Source organism: Danio rerio, chromosome 10, assembly GCF_052040795.2.
Source record: "Danio rerio strain M-AB ecotype USA chromosome 10, GRCz13ab, whole genome shotgun sequence".
NCBI lineage: Eukaryota > Metazoa > Chordata > Actinopteri > Cypriniformes > Danionidae > Danio > Danio rerio.
In genome coordinates, this window is record NC_141030.1 from 20779512 (window position 1) to 20803076 (window position 23565).

At 35.7% G+C, this 23565-nt stretch overlaps 1 protein-coding gene across 27 annotated transcripts in view; it reads right to left on the minus strand.

The window, feature by feature from the left end:
• depdc5 (DEP domain containing 5, GATOR1 subcomplex subunit) overlaps positions 1-23565 on the minus strand; it is a 49387-nt gene that overhangs the window by 21165 nt on the left and 4657 nt on the right. For 7 of the 27 annotated variants that reach the window (XM_087270394.1, XM_087270387.1, XM_087270380.1 and 4 more), the window contains exons 10-26: positions 22201-22270; positions 22048-22120; positions 20988-21091; positions 20166-20240; positions 19953-20087; positions 19813-19874; positions 17907-17980; positions 16113-16182; positions 15951-15987; positions 15733-15853; positions 13377-13409; positions 12080-12294; positions 11788-11988; positions 8600-8735; positions 8413-8510; positions 6026-6079; positions 2465-2648 (exon numbers count right to left, since the gene is read on the minus strand). In XM_087270394.1, coding sequence (XP_087126520.1) covers positions 2465-2648; positions 6026-6079; positions 8413-8510; positions 8600-8735; positions 11788-11988; positions 12080-12294; positions 13377-13409; positions 15733-15853; positions 15951-15987; positions 16113-16182; positions 17907-17980; positions 19813-19874; positions 19953-20087; positions 20166-20240; positions 20988-21091; positions 22048-22120; positions 22201-22270 — 1742 coding nt within the window. The remainder of the gene's footprint in view (positions 1-2464; positions 2649-6025; positions 6080-8412; positions 8511-8599; positions 8736-11787; positions 11989-12079; positions 12295-13376; positions 13410-15732; positions 15854-15950; positions 15988-16112; positions 16183-17906; positions 17981-19812; positions 19875-19952; positions 20088-20165; positions 20241-20987; positions 21092-22047; positions 22121-22200; positions 22271-23565) is intronic. The other 20 variants (XM_087270398.1, XM_087270390.1, XM_087270386.1 and 17 more) reach the window with 3 other exon arrangements.

Consider the following 23565-nt stretch of genomic DNA (forward strand, 5'->3'; position numbering starts at 1 on the left):
TTGTATCAGTTGGGAAAGATATAGCAACCCGAGTCAGACCAGTTAAAAGGTTTGGAGGAAGTTTGGTGGTAGTAGTATGAACAGTCTAGAAGAAATTAGTCTCAGAAGAAGAAGAATATTAAGTTTATGTGGTATAACGGTACAGTATGTTGTATTTCTCAAGCCACCATATTTATTCTGCACTTACTGTGTACTTAATAACTTTAATAGGAGACAAAACTACAATCTGAATGACAATGAGATTAGAATTGGAAAAAAAATATCTTGGGTTGCTTGGATTTGTTTTGATTCTGTGCTTGATAGATATTTCTAAGCAGAAGCTTGTGTAATGTATTTTTTAAAATACAAATCAGCCTGTTTACATCAAGAATGATAATTGTAACAAGTAGAACAGGCCAATAGAAAAAGTCTCAAATTCAGCTCTAGGGTGATGGATAAACTGTCCACAGGAGGCGGGTGCAAGCAGCAATTACTGTGAACATCTTTCAAGATATGACATCGAGTTTAGCCAATCAGTGTCCTCAAATCTAAGCTGGTATGGGTGATTATTTTATTGCCTCAGGAGTTGTACATGAGGCACGCTTAAATGAATTATCACTGATGTGCAAACAAACATTTTCTGGCACATGCACATTTGAAAATGGCCACAGTTCTGTCCAGTGTTTCATAATGGATGGATGCAGATTGCAAAAGTTATTGGTGTTTACATTTATATAGCAATTAGACACTCTAGTTACAGGGACAAACAGTTGCTCTGACAGACGATCTGTACACTGATGATGTTAAGCATTGGTGTAACATGTTACAATTTTGTATCTAAACAAATGCAAAATTATGTATAAAAATGCTCTTTCGGTGCTCTTTGTGTAAGGGATTAGTCAGAATAAACAGCAAAAGTCAATCCAATGCAGTTAAAAAATGTGGAAAAATAATTAAAAAGCCTTTATTGACATGCCTTACCCAAAGAGCACCGGCACATTCTTTAAGCTACCTCTGAGCACTTTTTGTTTGATTTTGGATTTTGGATTGGATGCAAAATTATATTTCCTCGTTATTGATTCGTTTTAGAGCACACACTGTACAGTATGACTTAATTGTTGAATTATAAAAAGTGTGCACACTACCCGTCAAAAGTTTAGGGTCAGTAAGATTTTTAAATCTTTTTAAATAAGCTTCTCCTGTTCACCAAGGCTGCAATTATTTCATAAAAACCACAGCAAATATAGTAAAATTGTGAAATGTTACTCACTATAAAAACTGTTCAAAACCAGTTTATCATTTAATTTAATAATTTATTCCAGTGATTTTAAAGATAAATTTTCAGCTTCATTACTCCAGTCTTCAGAGTCACATGATGTTTCAGAAATTACTCTAATATTAATTACCTTTATTATTATTAATCATATTATTACTATAATAATAATAATAATAATAATAATTATTATTATTATAGTTATTATTATTATTATTATTATTATTATTATTATTATTATTAATAATAGTAATAAAAACAATTATGACTGGAGTATTCATTTCATTTGAAACTACATACAATAAGAATGTTGACCCACACTTGCATTAAATAATAAACTGACAGAATTCTAATAAATAATAACGAGAAATTAAAATAATATGACAGATAGCCTATGGATAAAAGATCGACCTGGTGGTTATGATGCTTGTCAAAGGGTTAAAAAATGCCTTGATGCACAAAATAATTTTCTTTAAAAATAAAAACATGAAAAAGAAGCTGACCCCAAAATTTAGATCGGTAGTGTAGTTTATGAAACGAAGACATGGAGGAAAAAAAGTAAGAATCACCCTCAACCTAATCCTACACTAAAACTATTAGAGGTATAGTTCCCCCTTAAATGAAAAATTACTTACACTCAAGTGCTTTCAAACAAATGAACTGTTGATAAACTGGTAGTAACAGAAATTCCAAATAGGGAAAAATACTGTAGAAGTCAATGGCTACCAGTTTCCAACGATCTTTAAAATATCTTCATGCAGAAGGTACTCATGCAGTAAAAAAAAACAGTGAAATGTTTCCACCAGCCATTGCTGAATGCAACTATAACTATACAAGCATCCAGACCAGCAGGGGGTAGCACAAAAGCCTCACAGCAAGAAGGCCGCTGGTTTAAGCCCCGGCAGGGTCAGTTGGCATTTCTGTGTGGAGTTTGCATGTTCTCCCCGTGTTGGCTCCGGTTTCCCCCAAAAGTCCAAAGACATGCGGACAGGTGAATTGGGTAAGCTAAATTGTCCATAGTCTATGTCTGTGAATGAGTGTGTATGGGTGTTTCCCAGTGATGAGTTTAATCAGGAAGGGCATCCGTTGCATAAAACATATGCTGGATAGGTTGGCGGTTCATTCCACTGTGGCGACCCCAAATTAATAAAAGGACTAAGCCCAAAAGAAAATGAATGACTGAATTATACCCAAACAGTAATATATAGTTACCTCTCGAGGTCAGTGTGTGGCAGCAGGTCGTAGCATCCCTCTGTATAGTCATTCTGCAGGGTTTGCCGGTCGGGAAAGTAATCGGTGGTAAGGGGGAGGCAGGCAGGAGTGGTGAGGGACTTCCAGTCCACCCCGACTGTGCAGCAGAAACTAGGCACTGTCGGAGGGGCAGACAGCAGGAGGACTTCAGGAGCACCCCCACCACACGCACAAACACACAGCGCACAACATACACATACACACACACACACACACACACACACACACACACACACACACACACACACACACACACACACACACACATACACACACATACACACACATACACACACATACACACACACACAACAGGGACGCAATAGATCACATCCAAAGCACATTCACACATTAGGCCCGAATGGAAATTAGCAGACAGATTGAGAGAGAAGGGGGACATGAAAGCAGGGAGTGAACAGTTTCAAGCAGACAGACACAAACCAACACACAGAACAAGAGAGAGAGAGAGAGAGAGAGAGAGACAAGAGAGACAGAGAAAGTGGGAAAAGAAAAAGGAGTGTGTTACCATCATTGTCGTAATTGAACTGAAATTACAGTGACTACTACTACATGCAATAACAATTAATCAACATGCAATAAAGACACTGTGAGCATCGCAATATCACTGATGAGCACAAAGTGTGAACGGCCATCTGTACAAACACACAATTGGCAGAAAAGGTGACAAGGAGAGTGGCATTCAGGCGAGACATGCGTGAGGGTCTGAGTGCGGCAGTGGCCTTCTACATACTCGAGATTGGTGATTTCATTGAGGATTACAAAGCTTGTGAGTGGGAGAGGAGTGAAGTTTGATCTGTGATTAGAGAGAAAGGCAGATTTTGGAAATAGAGGAACCCCTGGGGAAAGTGAGGGGATGGTACAGAGAGAAGGCCAGAAATCCCAGATATCTCTTGAAGTGGAATTCACTAAGACTACTGTGCGCCCACATGACTACACAATGCTAAGTTGTCGTTTTAGCAACCGATTCACTTATTTGTCACTGCACACACACACACACACACACACACAACTTTATACAGTTGGCAATGTATGCTAGAGCCTTATTTGAGAATATCACTAGCCTACTGCTGTGCTAGCTTAACCTACACCCAATATAACATAACTAAGCAAACGTTCAGTTCTTATTTGTGAATATCACTAATCAATTACCTGGCAAGCTTACCCTACACCTTTTAAAATCAAATACCAACAATGTTTTATTTTTAAACAGCAAAAGTAAGTCCAAGGCAAGCCTTTATTGGTATGGCTATTCCTTAAAACTGTGCCTACTGTACGTGTTTCAGCAAACAGTTTCACAAGGAATAGTCATGTCATTCAAGGCTTTTTAATATTTATTCCACATTTTTCAAGTGGCTTGGACTTACTTTTGCTGTTTATTTTGATGATTAATGTAATGTTAATTCAACTTCCCTTGAGCACTTTTTGTTTGATTTTTAATGTTTTATTTGTGAATATCATTAGTCATGTAGCTTGCAAAACTTGGCCTGCACTTTATACCATAACTGAATGAATGCTCAATTTTTATTTTATATAAAAATCCCTAACTGATTATTAGGGCCAGACAAAATCTGCTGACATTTTTTACTTTTTCTGCGGAAAAATTTCGTAAAAAAATCTACGGATTTATGCAAATATTTTGAGAGTATCAAAACAAAAAAACTTTATCTATATTTAAAAAATATCTTTTAACCTTTATTTAATGTTTACAATACAAATCCAATTGGATTACTTAATTGGTAAACAAAGCAAGTCTCTCTCGTATACTAGGCTAATATCTACTAAAACACAGAAAATATTACTTTACAAACTGTATTGTGAATAAATCATATGATCATTTTTATATTAGTCCGTAATCTTACTTTCTAAATTAATTTAAGAACAGAATAAATATGAATTTGAACACATTTACACAAGGCTTATTTAATCAATCATATGCTAAAAATCTTTTTCTGTGTGCACAGATTCAGTGTGGGCCTACCGAATATCATGCTACTTGAACATATACTCGTATTGCAAGCCAAGAAATCACAAGGTAAGAAATATTATTTCATAATAATACTGGCTAATGTATTTGCTAGCTTAGCCTACATCATGTACACCCTATTTGAACAACGATTTTCAAAATCTATTTGGGAATATCATTGTGAATTGCCCATGAGCTTGCAAGCATAGCCTAGACCTTTTACATTCTAACTGAAAAACCATGCAGTGAATATCACTAGCCATTCAGTTTGCAAGCTTAAACTATAATTGAACAAATGTTCCATTCATATTGGTGAACATCCCTTGCTGATTAGCATGCTATTTTAACCTATACTCATTACCATCTAATTCATTGTACCTTTGAGAATGTTGGCAGATAATTAGTGTGCTAGTTTTGCCTACACCCTTTATAACCAAACTGAACAAACACTCAATTATTATTTGCGAATATCATGAGCTAATACAACCTAATCAAACAAATGTTCAATTCCTAGATCACTGCCTAATTAATGTGCCCAGTTAGCCTACACTCGACAAAACTCAATCCGTGCTTATGAATATTATTAGTCAATTAACAACATCACTCTTTTCATCTTAATCAAACAAACGCTCAATTCTTATTTGTGAATATTTCTGGCCAGTTAGCATGCCAGTGTTAACATTTAACCTAATTAAATATTCATTTGTTATTGTCATTATCACTGGTAAGATGGGGTGTTAGATTAGTCTACACTCTTTATGCCCAATAGACAGATGGCACTTGTCCTACATGTAACACAATACGACCTACGAGAGGCAACTATACTCGTAATCTGCAGCATAATAAAACAAATCACTAAATCCATGTTTCTCAACCATGTTCCTGGAGAACGACCAACTCATTTTCCATGTCTCTTTAACCAAACACACCTGATTCACACACTCTGATGAGACTGAAAGACCTGTAATGAGTGTGACAGACAGGGGAGACAATCCAAAACATGCAGGTCTGGTAATCCTTCAGGAATGTGGTTGAGAAACACTGCAGTAAATATTCAAAAATTCAAGTCATGAAGAATAAAAACCCCAGCACGAGTCTTTGCAGGTGATTAACCCCAGGCAACTAACCCCAGGCGCAACTGTAGAGTGAATTCCCCTCAGAGGTTGTTGACCACCGGTTTCGCTCATCAAACTTTCATCCGTAAACAACACAGCCACTCAGCTCCACTGATACAATCTACTGCACTGGCTCCCAAACAGCCTTTTAAACAGATAGAGGACAGTGATTCCCTTACAGATTAGGATTCTAACCCAAAAGTGCCAAAAGACATGATCAAACCCAGCCTTAAATACCTTGAATCATTCAACCATTATTCCCCGGTTTGCTGTTTAAATCCCCTCCCCTTTGAAATATGAATGCTTTAATGTGATTGCGGCTAAAGACCATTTAAGAGTGAGGATATAAATAAATTTTCATCTCTGCAGAAATGGATGGATGCTGTAGATGTGTTTTCTCTTCACTGATGGAGAAGAACTCACTCGGATCTAGACTGCCGGAATAATCCTCGAAGGAACCACGGTTCACTGGTGTTCCTACAGAAGTGAGAGCAGTAACAACAATATGAACTCAACTGCAGCATTTTAGAGAGAACATTACGGTCATATGACGATGCATGTAATAATTCAAAGGAGGAAAAAATGACAGTGGCCCAAAAAGGATTTGGCAGTCCTGCTTAATAATGTATGAATATCATGTAGTAATGCTTAATTTGCTTAGAATTGTGAATCGTCTCAACAGTTCAGGTTTCTTAGCAGTCATCTTTGTAACATTTGAGGAACAATTATTAAAAAGAAAAAAAAAAGTCTCAACTCAAAAAAGTTTCAACTCTGAAACAACTTTGATTCATGAAGCATCAAATGACTGTCATATTAGTTGTCAAAACAATGACTGCATAAATTATTATTTCTTAAAAAAAAAAAAAAACTGTTGTGTTATATACTGTGCATGTCTATTATCATACACAAATTGTACTAAAGCTGTTACCTTAAAATAGTATGCATTAGTGTCTAATAAGTCCATGTTAATAAATGTTCTCTTTGAACCCCTTGGGGATTTTTGTAGGCCCTATTTTATTTATGCAGATTGCATACGTTCAATTTATATATATGTTTAAACTTACAAGTTTATAAATATGAGAATTATTAGCCCCCCTTTGAATTTTCTTTTTTTTTATATATATTTTCCAAATGATGTTTAACAGAGCATGGAAGTTTTCACAGCATGTCTGATAATATTTTTTCTTTTAGAGAAAGTCTTATTCGTTTTATTTCGGCAAGAATAAAAGCAGATTTAATTTTTTTTAAAGCCATTTTAAGGTGAAAATTATTAGCCCTCTTTAAGCCTATTTTTTTTTAGTCTACAGAACAAACCATCATTATACAATAACTTGCCTAATTACCTTATCCTGCCTATTTAACCAAATTAACCTAATTAAGCCTTTAAATGTCACTTTAAGCTGTATAGAAGTGTCTTGAAAAATATCTAATAAAATATTATGAACTGTCATCATGGCAAAGATAAAATAAATCAGTTACTAGAAATGAGTTATTAAAACTATTATGTTTAAAAATGCGGTGTAAAAAATATGCTCTTCGTTAAACTGAACTTAGGGAAAAAATAAACAGGGGGCCTAATAATTCAGACTTTAATTGTATATATGTATGTGTGTGTGTGTGTGTATATATATATATATATATATATATATATATATATATATATATATATATATATATATATATATATATATATATATATATATATATTTTTTTTTTTTTTTTCTTTTCTTCTAAAGTCTTATTTGTTTCATTTTGACTAAAATAAAAGCGGATTAAAATTTTTAAAAGCCATTTTGAGGTGAAAATTATTAGCCTCTTTAAGCTTTTTTTTTTGATAGTCTACAGAACAAACCATCGTTATACAATAACTTGTTAACCTTATTAACCTAGTTAAGCCTTTAAATGTCACTTTAAGCTGTGTAGAAGTGTCTTGAAAAATATCTAGTAAAATATTATTTACTGTCATCATGGCAAAGATAAAATAAATCAGTGTAATTAGAAATGAGTTATTACAACTATTATGTTTAGAAATGTGAAAAAAATCAGCTTTTTGTAAAACTGAAATTAGAGAAAAAATAGACAGGGGGGCTAATAATTCCGACTTTAATTGTTTACATTTTTTACTATTTTCCCAAGTGTATATAACTACTATTGAAAGAAAATCTGCATTTGGCATTTCAGTATTACCTTTGCTTGAAATTATCCGATCTAATCCTGTTTATATGAAATAAGCCTCCCGAGCTGGTTTATGCTACCAGAACTGCTGCTATGATAACAACTCTCAGATGAGTTTTGAAGAACAAAACAATCCTGGATCATGTCAAATCGTCAATAACCAACTCCAGCTCATTGAGTAATGCACATATGAAGAACGGCCCCAGTCGTGTTTCAGTACATGTTTTTGATCTGAGTCAAAGAGTCAACTCATATGAGCCATTCGGGAATCAAACTACACCTGTTACGCTACATTTTTGATTTGCTAGAAAGAATTGGGTTGTAAGATTCATTTGATTGTGACAAACAGGATTTTATGCTTTGATTTAATACAGAAGATCAGAATTCTTAGATCATGCGTTTGGGAATCTGAAACATTGCATCTGTATTATACTTTTTTTTCTTTACTATATATAAAAGATACTTATAAGAGAGTCATGCATTTTGAATCAGACCACACGTATTTTATACATTTGTGATTCACTATAAAAAAAACAACTCATAAAAGTCAAAAAGGTATTCACACATTCATATAAACTAAATATATTTTAGTGGCCACTGTAAAATTGGAGGTTATGTAAGAGAAAATAATTCACCAGTGCTGGAGCTACTAGCTGGGCTTCCAGAGATGTTGTCCGGAACTCCACTGATGTACAGTCCATTCTCTCCAGCATGACGGGACGCTGTCCGCTTACTATAACACAAGCAGTAACACCATTGTGACAATCTGATGGTGTGTTCGCCCTCTTTGAAGAATCCCTCTCTTATCAGTAATTGACTGACCTTCCTGTGGCTTCATGATAGGCCAGTTCCAGCAGCTCAGCAGAGGTACGAGCCGGGTCTCTCTGCTCACTGCCCTGCAGCTCAGCCATGTTCTGACGCGTCTGATGGTGGATCTGAATCGGCTCTCCTGAAGGACCTGGAACATCCACACAATATTAGAGTGAGCCACTGATCTTGAGGGTTCCTAGCCAATTACAATTGCCTTTTTTTTTTACAAGAAAATTGTCTAATTCCAATACTGTTTTCATTTTACATAATGTATCATTTCAAAATATATGATTTGACTTTAGCTTAGTGAAATTGTGCCACATAAAAAAATGCATACTTGTCCAAAGCTAAAACAGCAGACAGGGTGAATAAAAAAAAGGCAAGTGACTCTCTGCTTGGTCTGTGCAGTTAATCAAATTAATTTTAACCATTAATTTTAATCAAATAACTTGAATTTTTATGTTGGCCTCCAATGATTGTGAAAAAAAAAACAGATTAAACAATTACTGCATCATTATCGTATCCGCTTTGCAGCAGTCCACATTCATTCTTCTGCAAAGCTCAGTTTCATGTGGAAATCAGTAAAATCACGTACTGTGACTTTTGCAGCATGTGACGAGCTTCATTTATTAAAGTGTATGAAGTCATATTTTATTTCTTTATGTTCATGTTTGAGTGGTAGTCTCAACATGCTGTTTATAGAGGATGTTTAATAGCTTTGGTCTTCACGTTAACGTTAATTTGTGTGCATTATACATAACAAACTGGTAAACCCATCATAGAACTAATCAACATCTGTACTTTGTTTAGCTTGAGAACCAATGTGGTTGGAAACCAAGTTTATTGGACTGTATTCTCTTAAATCCTATAAACCGGCAGACTGATATGTTGCCACCTATAAGATAATATATAATTATATAGATCATTACCATAGAGTTGATCTGAATTCAACTCTCTTTGATGTGCACACTTTTGTTGGACCTTGCTGGTGGCTCCCGTTGAAAATTAATTACTTCCAGCCACTTTTTCGCTCTTGTCTATGGCAAAGTGCATGCACAATAAGACAATAGGGGAATCCCAAATTACATACTTATGCACTTTTCTGTGCCATTTTTTAGTATAAATCGTGTAAGTAGTGTGTTCACACTGAAATATCAAAAAAGAATAAGTGCACTTTAATAATCGGAATAGTGCACTTATTCAACCGATAAAAAGAAGAGGGCAATGAGTGGCACTTATCACACACAACGGCCACTGCTTTGCCCGTGCAGTGGAAGAGGCAGATTTTTTACGTTTTATAAGTTGATTTATTTCGTTTAAGACATGTGCTTGTCATTTGTCATTGATAACATTATTAGACCATTTGTTTTCACTAGTAAAATTGGAATTTTGTCATTATCCGATTGCTTTTTGCACTATATTCAACATTATATATATAGGCTAGTGTAGTTATACTGACACAGTAAACATTTATTTTCATGCACAAGACTATGTGTTCGCTATGAAAGAAAACACATATCAAATGCTTGTCGCAATCATAAATCTAAAATGCCATATGATCATTTAAATGATGTGCGCACAGGTTACACTTTCATGAGTGAGAATCATGGCTGCTGTCTGTCACTGTGAGAAAAAAACACACACATGCCAGTCAAACCTCCCGCACAGCCCTCAGCCAATCGCTCTATGCAACACACTAAACATTACCTGTAATTTACAGCCTATGCAGTTTGTGTTTACTAAAGTAGGCGTCATGCATGCACCCGCGTGTTCTCGTTAGCTGGCGGTCAGCTCACGTGTGATTTCCCGGCCATGAATACATCATTACATGAAGACAGAAATTACGTTTTTGGGTGAATTATACCTTATAAAAACATTATGTGACACTTTGAACGCCATTTGAAGGTGTCAGTGTTGCTGTGAAGCTTTTGCGACTGCCTTGCTTTTCTCCTGACCTTGAAAATTTAATTGGCTGAATTGTAGAAAAGCTGAATTAAGATCGTGTGTAGGATTGAATCGAGATGATGATCTTTTTTCGATTAATCGTGCAGCCCTAGATGTTAGATTACTTTGTCTATTTTGACTTGTGAAAGCAAAATTCTACGAGATTGCAACCGTCTCCTGATGGTGAATGCAGTTATACTCATGGCAGGTATTATTTGGTAGTTTGGTCTTTCATTTTGCTAATTTGGCAACTGTCAAAGGTCATCAGAGAAATGGTTTGATATTCTGCTAAGTAAAAAAACATTAATGTTCCATTTGGGATGACACTGCATACATACATACATATGCTGTTGAGTTTGTTAGTAGATAAGTACATACAGAGCATAGTGTATAGTGTGCCATTTGAGATGAAGCTAATACGTAATATGAGAAAAAAAAAATGAATGGAATCCATAAAAGTTTTTCTGCCTTTCTTGATAAACAAGGTCAGAAATTGAATAAATAATAAATAATTTTGACACACTTTGTAGTAAAAAATCATTGGAGTGCAGTTTGTATGCAAGTCAGTGAGCTTTCACACCTGTAGTAAGATTCCTTGAAAATGATACTGTCCCATTTTTCAGCCATTTTGGTTTTGCAAATAATATTTTACACCAGAATGACTGCTCTGAACCAAACCAGTTGAAACTAACCATAATTGGCTGGATGAATTTACTGAACTGCATTTTGATTGTTCAGATTAATTAACGGAGGGAAAACTCACATGCACAACACATGGACGTAAACAAAGAGTGAAGGAAACGTCAGCTGACAGTATGGACCTCCCCACAACTCCATGTTTGTCTGCATACTGTCATAATTGCAGTAAAGTGTCAAAAAACATTCTCATCCCAGAATTTACATCGCAGCTGACTACAGCAGCTGGTTTAGTCCAACAAAAGAAGAACTTTTTGTGTTTGGATTGGTTCACAAATGACCTGCTCAAGTAAACTGCTCTAGTATTCTAGTGTTTGAAAGCATACCAGGATCTGCTTGAAGAGGTTGTCTCGGTATACTTTCAAACGAAAGTACTTATTTTGTTGTTTTGTTGCACCTGAGGCACCCCCCCCCCCCCCCCCAAAAAACTACTTCTAGTTTGTTTAAACTGAACTAAATGAGGCAGGTGTGAAAGCACCCTCAAATAAAAGTGCTCATTGTGAAAAATGTTTGACCACCACAGAATGAATACAATCATAAACAAGAGGTGTCTCCCTTACCCACGGGAAACGTGTGCATCCAGCGGCGGCGATTGGATGTGAGTTTCATAGGCATGCGTGAGGGAGCAAACGGGTTGATGAGGGCCCTCTGGGGTGTATAACCACCCGGCCGCACATGTAGAGTGGACTCAGCACTTCCTACGGTAAAGCGTCCCGGAGCACTGGAGTCCCTTTGAGATTCTACCATTTTTTCCAACAATTCTGTAACGGCCAGACAAAAGAGTAGCAGTGAATGTTAACAAGATGTTTTTGTTTGCTTCAACACAAAGGCGCATGCTGAATGGTTCTGTACCTCTTGTGCAGCTGGTGTAGCCCAGAGAGCTGCTGACCTCGTATTGGCCCTGAGCTGGACGTGGGATGAGCAGGATGTTGGACATGTGGCCCAAACTGTCATCTGACGCCAGGCTCCTCTGTTCATCTGGTCCTGTATGGCGGTTTGGAGGAGAGCTGCCCACGTCTGCAGAGCCCCAGCTCTTCCTGCTGACTGACTCCCGCTCCCGACTTGACCTGAAACACGCGATCACAGGATGAATGTGTAAACCAACATACAGACAGATGAAGTTGGTCAAACTGATGAATTTATGATCTTAAAGGCTTAGTTCACCCAAAAATAATTACTCACTCTCATGCTGTTCCAACCCCCTGAGAACTTTTTCGTCTTTGGAACACAAATTAAAATGTTTTAAATGAAATCTGAGAGCTCTCTCATCCTCTATAGAGCAGAAAAGTCCAGAAAAATACCAAAAAACATCCTTTATCAGATTATTATAAGGCTGCAAGAATTCTTTTGTTTGAACATAAAATTAACAACTTCGTTCAACATTTTTTTCTCATCAATGTCAGTATAGTGTGCGCATTCATGAGCACTGTGCAGTGACATGTATCTCCTGAATGACACCACGCAATATGCTTTGAAACAAAGTGCAGACATTTCTGAGATAAATGTCAGAGGTGCAGCCAAGCCTGACACAGAGGAAAAAAACTGTTAATTAAAGTCATTATTTTTGTATTATATGAGTATTCTTGAGCTTGCAAATATCCCGATTAAACCACTAAAGGCAGGTATGGTCAGTGTCAAGGATTCTTTGGGGATTTTTTTGGACTTTGGGAGTTGGGAACCCTTGCTGTCTATAAATGAAGAGAAAGCTTTCAGATTTTATCTAAAGTATCTTAATTTGTGCTCCAAATATGAACAAAGGTCTCTGGGGGTTGGAACAATGTGAGGGTGAGTAATTAATAACAGAATATTAATTTTTGGATGAACTAATACTTAAACAGTGATGCATTCCAGTGCATTTTGTACAGACACCAACATTTTACATTTTAACTAGCTTTAAAACCAAACATTTATGCAAAATAAAAATCAAGACAAAACATGATTTTTATCATGTCTCTCATGCTCATGTGAAATGACCATTCTTAATCATAATTAGAGTCAAGAGTCAAAATACACACAAGGTTATATCAAAAACACACCAAGTACATATAAACATCGTTGGTTACTTTTATGAATGTTAACAGCAGGGAAAGAAATCTAATGTTTATATTAGATCTGTGTATTAAATTGACAGCAGTGTAATATACAGTACCTATTACTGTCTGTGCTGTTAATATGACTCGAACTACAAAAGAAACACAGAAAAGTTACCCACTGCTCTTGACCGAATAGCACTTGTAGATTAAAAAGAATACATTTCTTGCTTTAACAGTATGCCTCACAGTAGGAGAATATTTAAATCAGTCAGGCTTTCGTAGATAAGCAAAGGCAAAATCTTGTAAGCTTTTCTTATAAAGTGTCCACATATTGGCAGCATAAAACCAACTAATAGAAGAAAATGATTACTTGCGGCACCTTAATAATTAGTTAATCAAATTGATTAAATAATCAACACACAAAAAAAATTTCACTTAACTGCAAGTGAGGCAGTTTTAACATTTTTAAATGGCACATTTTTCAAGTTATATAAATTACATTTTTTTACCTAAATATGCTGCAACTTATATTTCAAAGTGACTGATATAATTTAAATAAAATCAAGCAAGCCAAACTAGCAAAAAGATCAAGGAACTGTTTTGAAATATTTGTATTGTGTTTTTCCCACATACTTTAAAATACATTTGTTTAGGTTTCTGTGTTTTTTCTTTTTACTTTTATTCTCCCTTTCTGAACACTGTTAATTTTAAAGCGGGGTGATGTGAACGAAAAATACATGTTTGTGAAAGTATATTGAGTTCATTTTACTGAATATATGATTTCAAATCTTACCCTTCTGTATTACTTGGCGCACAAGTGACAGCAGATGAATAAACTCTTTACAGTTAAACAAATATTGCAGCTGTTGGGCAACACAATGTACTTTTGAGGCCTTTTTAGGTGAGATTGGAACATTGCAGTTTATTTATAAAGATAGTGCTTATTTTAAATATTTTTAATTTCAGAGATACAGTACAGTGGCATCCATCAGCCTGTCATTAAGCAGAGCAAAGAAGGTTTACGTTGTTTATCCACAAGATGGCGACAGACACTGCATAATAGGCATAGAGGAGGAAAAACCCACCGTAATTTTAAACTACAGCTGATGAAATCATTATAAAACTGGTAAGTGACTTTCTAAGTTGATCTCTCTCTTTTGTAAGTGCTGTATTTATACCATAGTAATTGTAGTGTATTGAGTGTGAAATGGGACTCGCATATCAGGAATGTGTGTATTTTGTGTTGGCCACTCTTTGTATAACCCTGAGTTACTTTTTGGTTGACCATCTGTTTGTTTCTAATGAGTCTCCTATTTTCGTTATTGCAGACTAGTTCCGTAAATAGAAAGAAAGAAGAACCCCATTCCCTTACCCATGGCCCTTCAGGAATGTGAAGGGGAGGGGCTTCAAAATGTACCCCTAAGAATTGGGACAGCACTACAACACCTGAAGACATCATCATATGTCACTGCGATCTCTTGCTTCATATGAGATCGACGATCACGACTGCTGTAGTTATTCCAGTTGAGTTATTTATTTGGATTTATTGAGAGGAAATCACTGAAAGCATATATTATGTCATCATAACGATATAATGTGGCAATAAGATCGTAATACTGTGCATTTAACTGTGGCTATATTCATACCAAAAACAACATTAACATTATAGCAGACACTGTAAAAAGCTCATTTCCAGCCACTATACTTTTCTTACAGGGGATTCGGTTGTCATCGATTGACAGAATGACTGCTAGACTGCTAGAGTGTTTTATTGAAGCATGACGGTAAAACACGAAGGCAGTTATGAACGTATTAAAACATGCGCTTGTTTGTTGTAAAACTTTGTAATAATGACAAAAAAATACTAATTTGTGTTTGAGTGTGGTCCTGAAAAATCTCAGTTGGAAGGAGTATCTACGCCTTTAAGCTAAAGAGAATTAGGGACAAGGGGAAGGGGAAGGGCTAAGGTGTAGAATTGGGATTGGGTGTAAGACACTCGGGCTGTGGCCTCATATCAACGCACGCCTACCACCAGTATATATATATATATATATATATATATATATATATATATATATATATATATATATATATATATATATATATATATATATGAAAATCCTTACTGTCCTTAACAGTTCACTTACACTTAATATTTACAATAAAATAAGAGATGATAATGTTTTGATTGTCTCATTTAAAAAAAATATTTGAATAAAATTTGCTGAAAACTATAAAGGTAATATTAAAATGCATGCAGTTTCTGAAATATTGTTAAAATTTGCATTATTTGTCATAGTCATTGTACAAAATTAACAAGTAACATTTTAAAATCAAGAATTTCTCATTGCTTTTTCTTGGTTTTTGACAGCAATTTAACTTCAGATTGAATACAAGCATTTTCAAGGACCTGTTTGTTTTTAAGTACCTTCTAAGCTTTGAATCTATATGTTTTTCATTTGTCTAATGTACCTAAAGTTGGTGGACCTCTGAGCTCTGGAGGGCCCAGGAAGCCTGAAGACCTGAGAATCATACGCATCATAATCCACCTGGATGGGAAGGCTGTTCTCAGCATCTTTGGGAGCGCCAAGAGCTAAGGAAAAAAAACCAAATAAATCCACATCAAATCAGAACGCTGCAAACATACAACAACTATCAATTCCAAAAAACTAATAGCGACAATGACTTACAATGTTCTTTGCTGTTTTTGGCTTTCTCAGCATGAACCTTAAAGTGAAAATGAATCAAAGAGACAGCTGCTTCATTAGCAGTTTTACAGGCATGAATACCTTCTCATAATAACAATAACAAAGTCACAAGCTGTTGTTCAGTGAAAGTGTGACATTTCTAACCTTCTTTCCAGCCAGCTTGATCCGAGGTGTAAAACAGCTGCAAGAGTTTTGACTCTTTGATGTGTAAAAGCTGTAAAAATCACATTTATTATTATTATACATTATTATACCAAGCCCCTGTTTCTGACTGAAATTCATGTGATTTCAGTGATTCGATCACCACTGAGACAAATTACAGGTTTTTTTCCCTGTTGAACACAAATGAAGATGTTGGGAAGCAGTAGCCACATGTATTTTTTCCCCTACTATGGATGTCAGCGATTACTGGTTTTCAACATTCTTCAAAATACCTTTTTTTGTGTTCCACGGGAAAACAAAAATTAACTGACAACAAAGTTAGGTACAACTTGTGGGTGAATATATGCTGATAAGATTTAAATGGTGGTATACAGTTGAAATCAGAATTATTAGCCCCCCTTTAGATTTTTTTATTTTCTTTTTTAAATATTACCTAAATTATGTTTTACAGAGCAAGAAAATTTTCACAGTGATAATATTTTTTTTCTTCTGGAGAAGGTCTTATTTGTTTAATTTCAGCTAGAATAAAAGCAGGTTTTAATTTTTAAAAAAACATTTTATGGTCAAAATGATTAGCTCCTTTAAGCTATATTTTTTGATATTCTACAGAACAAACCATCATTATACAATAACTCGCCTACTTACCCTATCCTGCCTAGTTACCCTAATTAACCTAGTTAAGCCTTTAAATGTCACTTTCAGCTGTATAGACGTGTCTAGAAAAATATCTAGTCAAATATTATTCACTGTCATCATGCCAAAGATAAAATAAATCAGTTATTAAAGATAAATTATTAAAACTATTATGTTAAAAATGGGTTGAAAAAAAATCTTCTCTCAATTAAACAAAATAGGGGAAAAATATTAACAGGAGGGCTAATAATTCTGACTTGAACTATCCCTTTTACATACCTAAAAAAGCATCTCCCTCTTATTTCATAATTCTCTAAGTCACTTATACAAGAGGACTCAGAAAGTGGTTAAAAGTGGACAAGCTCAGAACATTTTAGATCTTATTTACACTTTGTATTTAGTTGTTTATTTGTAACCAGACTGACAAAAATGCTACTTAATTCCAGGTTTAAACTAGGCCACAGATCCACAGAGTATGCCCCTTTTTTTACCGACACATCTGATTGTCTGGATGTTTCTGTAACAGAAATGAGGCATGACTAGGCCCACACATAATCTGCACGCGCAGAATTCCGCAGATTTGTAGCCCATCGAATCTATTAATTTACTTGTGTTAATGTGTGTGTAAATGTATATTTATTCAGTTTTTAAATTAATTTCAGTAATATTATTGACCAATATACAAAAATATTTATATGGTTTATTTACAACACAGTTTTGTAAGGTAATATTTTCTGTCTTTTAGTTGATGTATTATATGATAGACTTGCTTTTTTATTAAATAAAGTGGATGTAATTGGGTTTGTTTTGTAAACATTAAAGTTAAAAAGATATTACTTTTTATTTCACATATTAAGGTTTTAGTGATTGATACTCCCAAAACTATTCGGCATAAATCCGCAGATTTTTATCAACATTCTGGCAGAAATAGCAAAAATTGTCCACAGATTCCGTCTGTTCCTAGTCATGACCTAGTCATTATTATTTTAATTTTCTCTCATCTTCACTTATTTTTAAGTGAACAGTCTCTGTGAAAGATGGACATAAGCCCATGTAATTGAAACTCAGAAATGGTCTAACTTTAACCTTTCTTACAGTATATCATCCAGTACAACCTGGTAAACACCAAGCAACATATCTCACCTGTGGTTGATCCAGTGAGGCAGGTTGTAATCATCACCAATTCTGGAGTCTCCATGTACTGTGCGGTTATGCAACTAACAGAAACGATACAAAGATGTCATTTTTTACAATTTTATGCAGAAATTCCTTAACCTAAAACCCAAACTATAGATTAGATTTTTTTATATTGTACTAGGGCATGTGAACACACGGCGCACCACAGACATTTTATCATCAGAAGTGAGTGTGCATACTGGGCCAGTACAGCCTGATTATTCTAATCATGTGTTCAATGCATATGCACCTTGTGTACCTGCTTTTTATATTGTAGTTGCATTACTGACAGGGTGCCAGATTTAGTTTTTTTAAGTCAGTGCATCTTGATAGAGGTGAAACTACTGCTATTTTTCTGGTTGTTTTTATTTTTTTATTTTTGGTGGAAACAGGGTTAAAATCAGCAAAAGTGAAACAAAATGTATAAAATTTTGGTATAAATTTGGTATTAACAGTCGCTTCTCCATAAGCTAAAAAAAAGTGTACAGCCAAAAATGTAACGAGCAGTGACAAGAGGGACTACAGACGTAAATTAACTTTATAGCTAACTCTGGAACAACATCTCATGTCCCTGTATAAATAAATAAAACAAACACATAAACCAACTTTTTGGGGCGACACAGTGGCTCAGTGGTTAGCACTGTCGACTCACTGCAAAAAGGTTGCTGGTTCAAGTCCGGACTGGGTCAGTTGGCATTTCTGTGTGGAGTTTGCATGTTCTCCCTGTGTTTGCGTGGGTTTCCTCTGGGTGCTCCAGTTTCCCTTACAGTCTACAGACATTCGATATAAGTTAATTGAATAACGTTAAACTAAATTGGCAGTAGTGCATGTGTGTCAGTAGCTATGTTTCCATCCAAAAATGCGAATTAACTCTATGCACAAAACTGGATTATCGTATAAAAGATGTGCAAATAAAGCAGCGTGTCCATCCAACGAGTTAAAGCGAACAAAATCGTCACTTCCTGATTATCAGGCGCTAAATATCAACAGTACAATAGAATTTACTGCGGTAGGAGAAGCTGCGTGAATCTTTTGAAATGACATGCACCTCAGTGGACACACAGTGAACACATGGTGGTGTTTAAAGGCATGAGACACGAAGCACAGACGCTCTTGATTGTGGAGGTTATTAATAATATAGTAACACTAATACTGAAATAGTTAAGGCGTTTTAGAATGACCAAAACAACATTTCAGAATGGTTTGCAGTGTGTTAAGCCTGCTCGTTTGTCCATTCACACACATTTTTATCATCACATGATCTCTTATAACAAAATCACATGACTTTTTTAATGCACATAAATGCAACTGTAATTAGTTCGGTAAAAGTGTTCCCATTGTAGTTTACGTGCATCTTTTCTTATCGAATCAAAAGTTTATCCTACTCAATTATGCGCATACGTTTTTTATGCGCACTTTTTATGCGCATCTTTTTTTCATCAACCGTTTTTATGCGCATATCCAACATGCGCATAAAAACAGGTGGGTGGAAATGTAGCTACTGTAAGAGTGTATGGGTGTTTCCCAGTACTGGGTTGCAGGTGGAAGTCATCCGCTGTGTAAAATATATGCTGGAAAAGTTGGCGGTTCATTCCACTGTGGTGACCCCTGATGAATAAAGGGACAACGCTGAAGGTAAATGAATGAATTAAACCATTTTTTTTTTTTTTTTTATGTGAAAAGTCCCATCCCTAATTATAACTAATCGCACATAACTTACTAAAGAGAAAATGATAAATGCTGGACAAGGATCTTTCTTTAACACATGCGCTTGCAAACACCATCAAATAGCTATTTGTTTACAAAGGCAGTTCATTAAATCATGTGGCTAAAAACAAAGTACATTTTGGGCTTTAATATGGAGTACACTAACCTTGAAGAGTGGAACAGCGTGAAGGGGCTGTTCTCCCATACACACCAGATCAACACCAATGCCTATCAGAAACATACCATTTCATCAGCATTAACCTCAAGAAATAAGATCAGCAGTGTCTGAAGTGCACGCTCACTGACCGTTGTCAATCATGCGCTGTTTGGTGAGGATCATGAGCAATCGGTCGACTTCAAAAACACCCACTCCTGGAGTTATGACCACTGACATCTGACCAGTGCGGTCAAAGTTACGGTTGATGTAGTGCTTATCAAACACTAAAAGAGACAAACAGGACACCGATCATGCAATAACAGCTCTACTGAAGAATGTACACTAAATACACAAAAACAAACCATTGAAAGACAAGTTGATTGCTTCCAGGTAATTTCCTTGAGCAGAAGTGGAGTTGTGTCCACATGGAAATCCATCTGTAATATTGATGTAAATGTGTAAGTCTTGGTAATAAAGTCTTGGAATTTTTAAATAATCAAATAACAATGGAATAAATTGCTATGGTGTTCATCATTCAAAAGTAAAATTACTTAGTTAAAAGTTAAAGACTGTAAATAAATACTCTAAGTGAGGATGCATAAAATTAGTAATAAAAGTGGCTGAGAGATTTTTAATGTGACAAAATATTTCTCTTTAACAAAATTTGTATACAGCAAAGAATCCTGCTTACTGTTTGCAAATTTTAGCAGTGCTATTTTAGTTAAATGAAATATTGTAGTTTTTATTATTAGTTTGCATGAGTAAAAATTGTACACGTTCTATTTCTTTTTAACTGTTTTTATAGTTAAGTAATTTTGCTGTGTGTTTTTGACATTCATATTAAGTTTTAAAATGAAAAATGTAAAAAGTATAGTTAGTAGATTTAGTTAAACAGTACTGAAAAAATCTGAAATAAAAGTTTTATAATTAAATTAATAACCCTAATTACAACACTACAATTAATAATCGAACCAAATCAAAACTGAGGAAATGATTATGATGCAGAAAATTCAGCTCTGCTATTACAGGAATACAGTATATTAATTGTTAAAATATACAAATTGCACCAGAAAGCATAAATCCAAAATTACTGTTTTTACTTTTATAAATGTATGAGCATTATAAAACATTTGAAAGCATTTATTTGCTATTTATTTCTATAATGATTACATGTGCATACACACCTGCTCCTTTAAGCCGCACCAGTACAGGATACTGTATAAAGAGCTTCTTAATGGTAACAAGGAGAGACATCCACTCATCACGCCTTTCATTCTGGGCCACCACCCTGAAAATACAGGATATGATCAAATGATGAATGCTGTTTAAACCACCACAAAATGTGTTTAGTTTTCAGACAGAAATAAATGAAGCAAAGCACATATTTACATAGTTATCTAAACATGGCTGGACGATGTCTAGATATTTGTTATATATCTGTGTATATCCTGGAGTTTGCATGTTCTCCTCGCGTTTGCGTGGGTTTCCTCCGGGTGCTCTGGTTTCCCCCACAGTCCAAAGACATGCGGTACAGGTGAATTGGGTAGGCTAAATTGTTCGTAGTGTTTGAGTGTGTATGGATGTTTCCCAGAGATGGGTTGCAGCTGGAAGGGCATTCAATGTGTAAAACATGTGCTGGAAAAGTTGGCGGTTCATTCCACTGTGGATGAAAGAAATGAACGAATTGGTAAAAATTAAATGAACCACCAATTTATCCAGCATATGTTTTACGCAGCGAATGCCCTTCCAGCTGCAACCCATCACTGGGAAACATCCATATACACTCATACACACACACACACACACTATAGACAATTTAGCTTACCCAATTCACCTGTACCCACATGTCTTTGGACTATTGGGGGAAACCAGAGCACCCAGAGGAAACCCACACAAACACAGGGAGAACATGCAAACTCCACACAGAAACGCCAACTGATCCAGCCGAGGCTCGAACCAACAACCTTTTTGCTGTGAGGCGATTGTGGTACCCACTGAACCACCGTGCTGCCTCCGCCCTTCACTTGTTTCAAACTGTTCATTTTGATAGATGTTTAAATCCGTCAGTCATTGACATCCATGGTAAAAAAAAAGATACTACAAAATTTTCAAAATAGCTTAAAACTTCTATATCTTTAATATATTTGAAAAAAAAACAGGTTTGAAACAAGTGAGGGGCGAGAAAATCTGGATTACAATTCAGTTTTTTGGTGAACAATTCCTTTACTCTGTGAACTTCCTGACCTGTAGAAATCCTCATAATAGCGGCCTTCATGGTCTTGTCGAACTGATGCTCTTTGGCTCTCTGGAAACTCCTCTAAAAGAAGAAAAATGTATGATTGTTTACTGTTCTTCAGTGATATGGCCCAGGGTGTGATGTAGAAGTGAAAGACTTACCCAGTGTTTTGGCAGAATAGAAGGTGCGAGAGAACAGCACCACTGTCACCTCATGACTGCAGTTCTTCTCCTAAAAGCAGAGGTGCAAAGTTCACAAAATCAATCCCATAACAAGAACAGGCTCTGTTTCTGATGTTACGGAGACCCTTTCCTCTTTTTGTAGTAATAGAAAACTCTTATACGGCAACTACAATGTTGTTCATAAACACACCCCAGTGTGATGATCATTATGGTAGTTGAGAGAGCTCAAACGCACCGCACGTTAAGAAATCACATGCAAATAGAAACATACAAACAAAAGAGAAAACATCTTCATTCATTTGATAACACACACGCATGCAAATTCTTACAACACATGCCATAACAATTACTTTTTGGGTGAGTAGATATGAAAACATGCTCTCATGTCAGTGTTTTAATTCATTTGACCACAATTTTTAAATAAGAATGAAACCCAATAAGGAACAAGCATAACATGAAAACTTCACACTGAGTGTCATGTTATGAAAACTAGTTCAAAACTAGATTAAAGACCTTTCTGTTTAGTAAAGCATACACTCAATGCATCACTTAGCGGGTTTCCACACAGGCTCCTGCATCTTGTTTATATACACTCTGAACAGCAGCTACGCTAATTATTCTCTCTATCCTCTTTTTCCACCTGGGGATACTCATCCCGAGGTCCTAAGATTATGCGGAGTCACTGATTGGATCCAAGACCAGCGACGAGATGATCCCAAGGTTTCCATATCCGGGACCAGGCCATATCCTGAGCTGCTGCTGCGCTGATAGTCATGGGGAGTGGAGAACATGAGTCTGATTCCAATGACGCTCCAGGGACAGACGAGTCTTCGCTGAGGCCAGCTTTAAATTAAAAATGGTCGTGCCCAACTGAGTCTGGTTCTCTCAAGGTTTTTTTTTTCCCTCTCCGCTGTCGCCACTGGCTCACATGGTTCAGAATTGGTAGAGCTACGCATCGATGAATTTGCTCTTCAGTGTTTGAACTCTCAGTAATGATTTTAAATCACACTGAACTGAGCTAAACTGAACTGAACTTAAACACTAAAAACTGAACTACACTGTTCCAGTTACTATGACCATTTATGTGAAGCTGCTTTGACACAATCCACATTGTAAAAGCGCTATACAAATAAAGCTGAATTGAATTGAATTGAAATGACCTCTGGTCCACCTGGGACTTGCACCAGTAACCTTCTTACTGTGAGGCAAATGTGCTAACCACCAATTTTTGGGGAAAGTTACTTTTAAATGTAATGCATTACAACATTGATTACTCCCCTAAACATATCTAGTTGCGTTACTTCCTTACTTTTTATGCTAAGTAATGTGGAATGTGTTACTTTT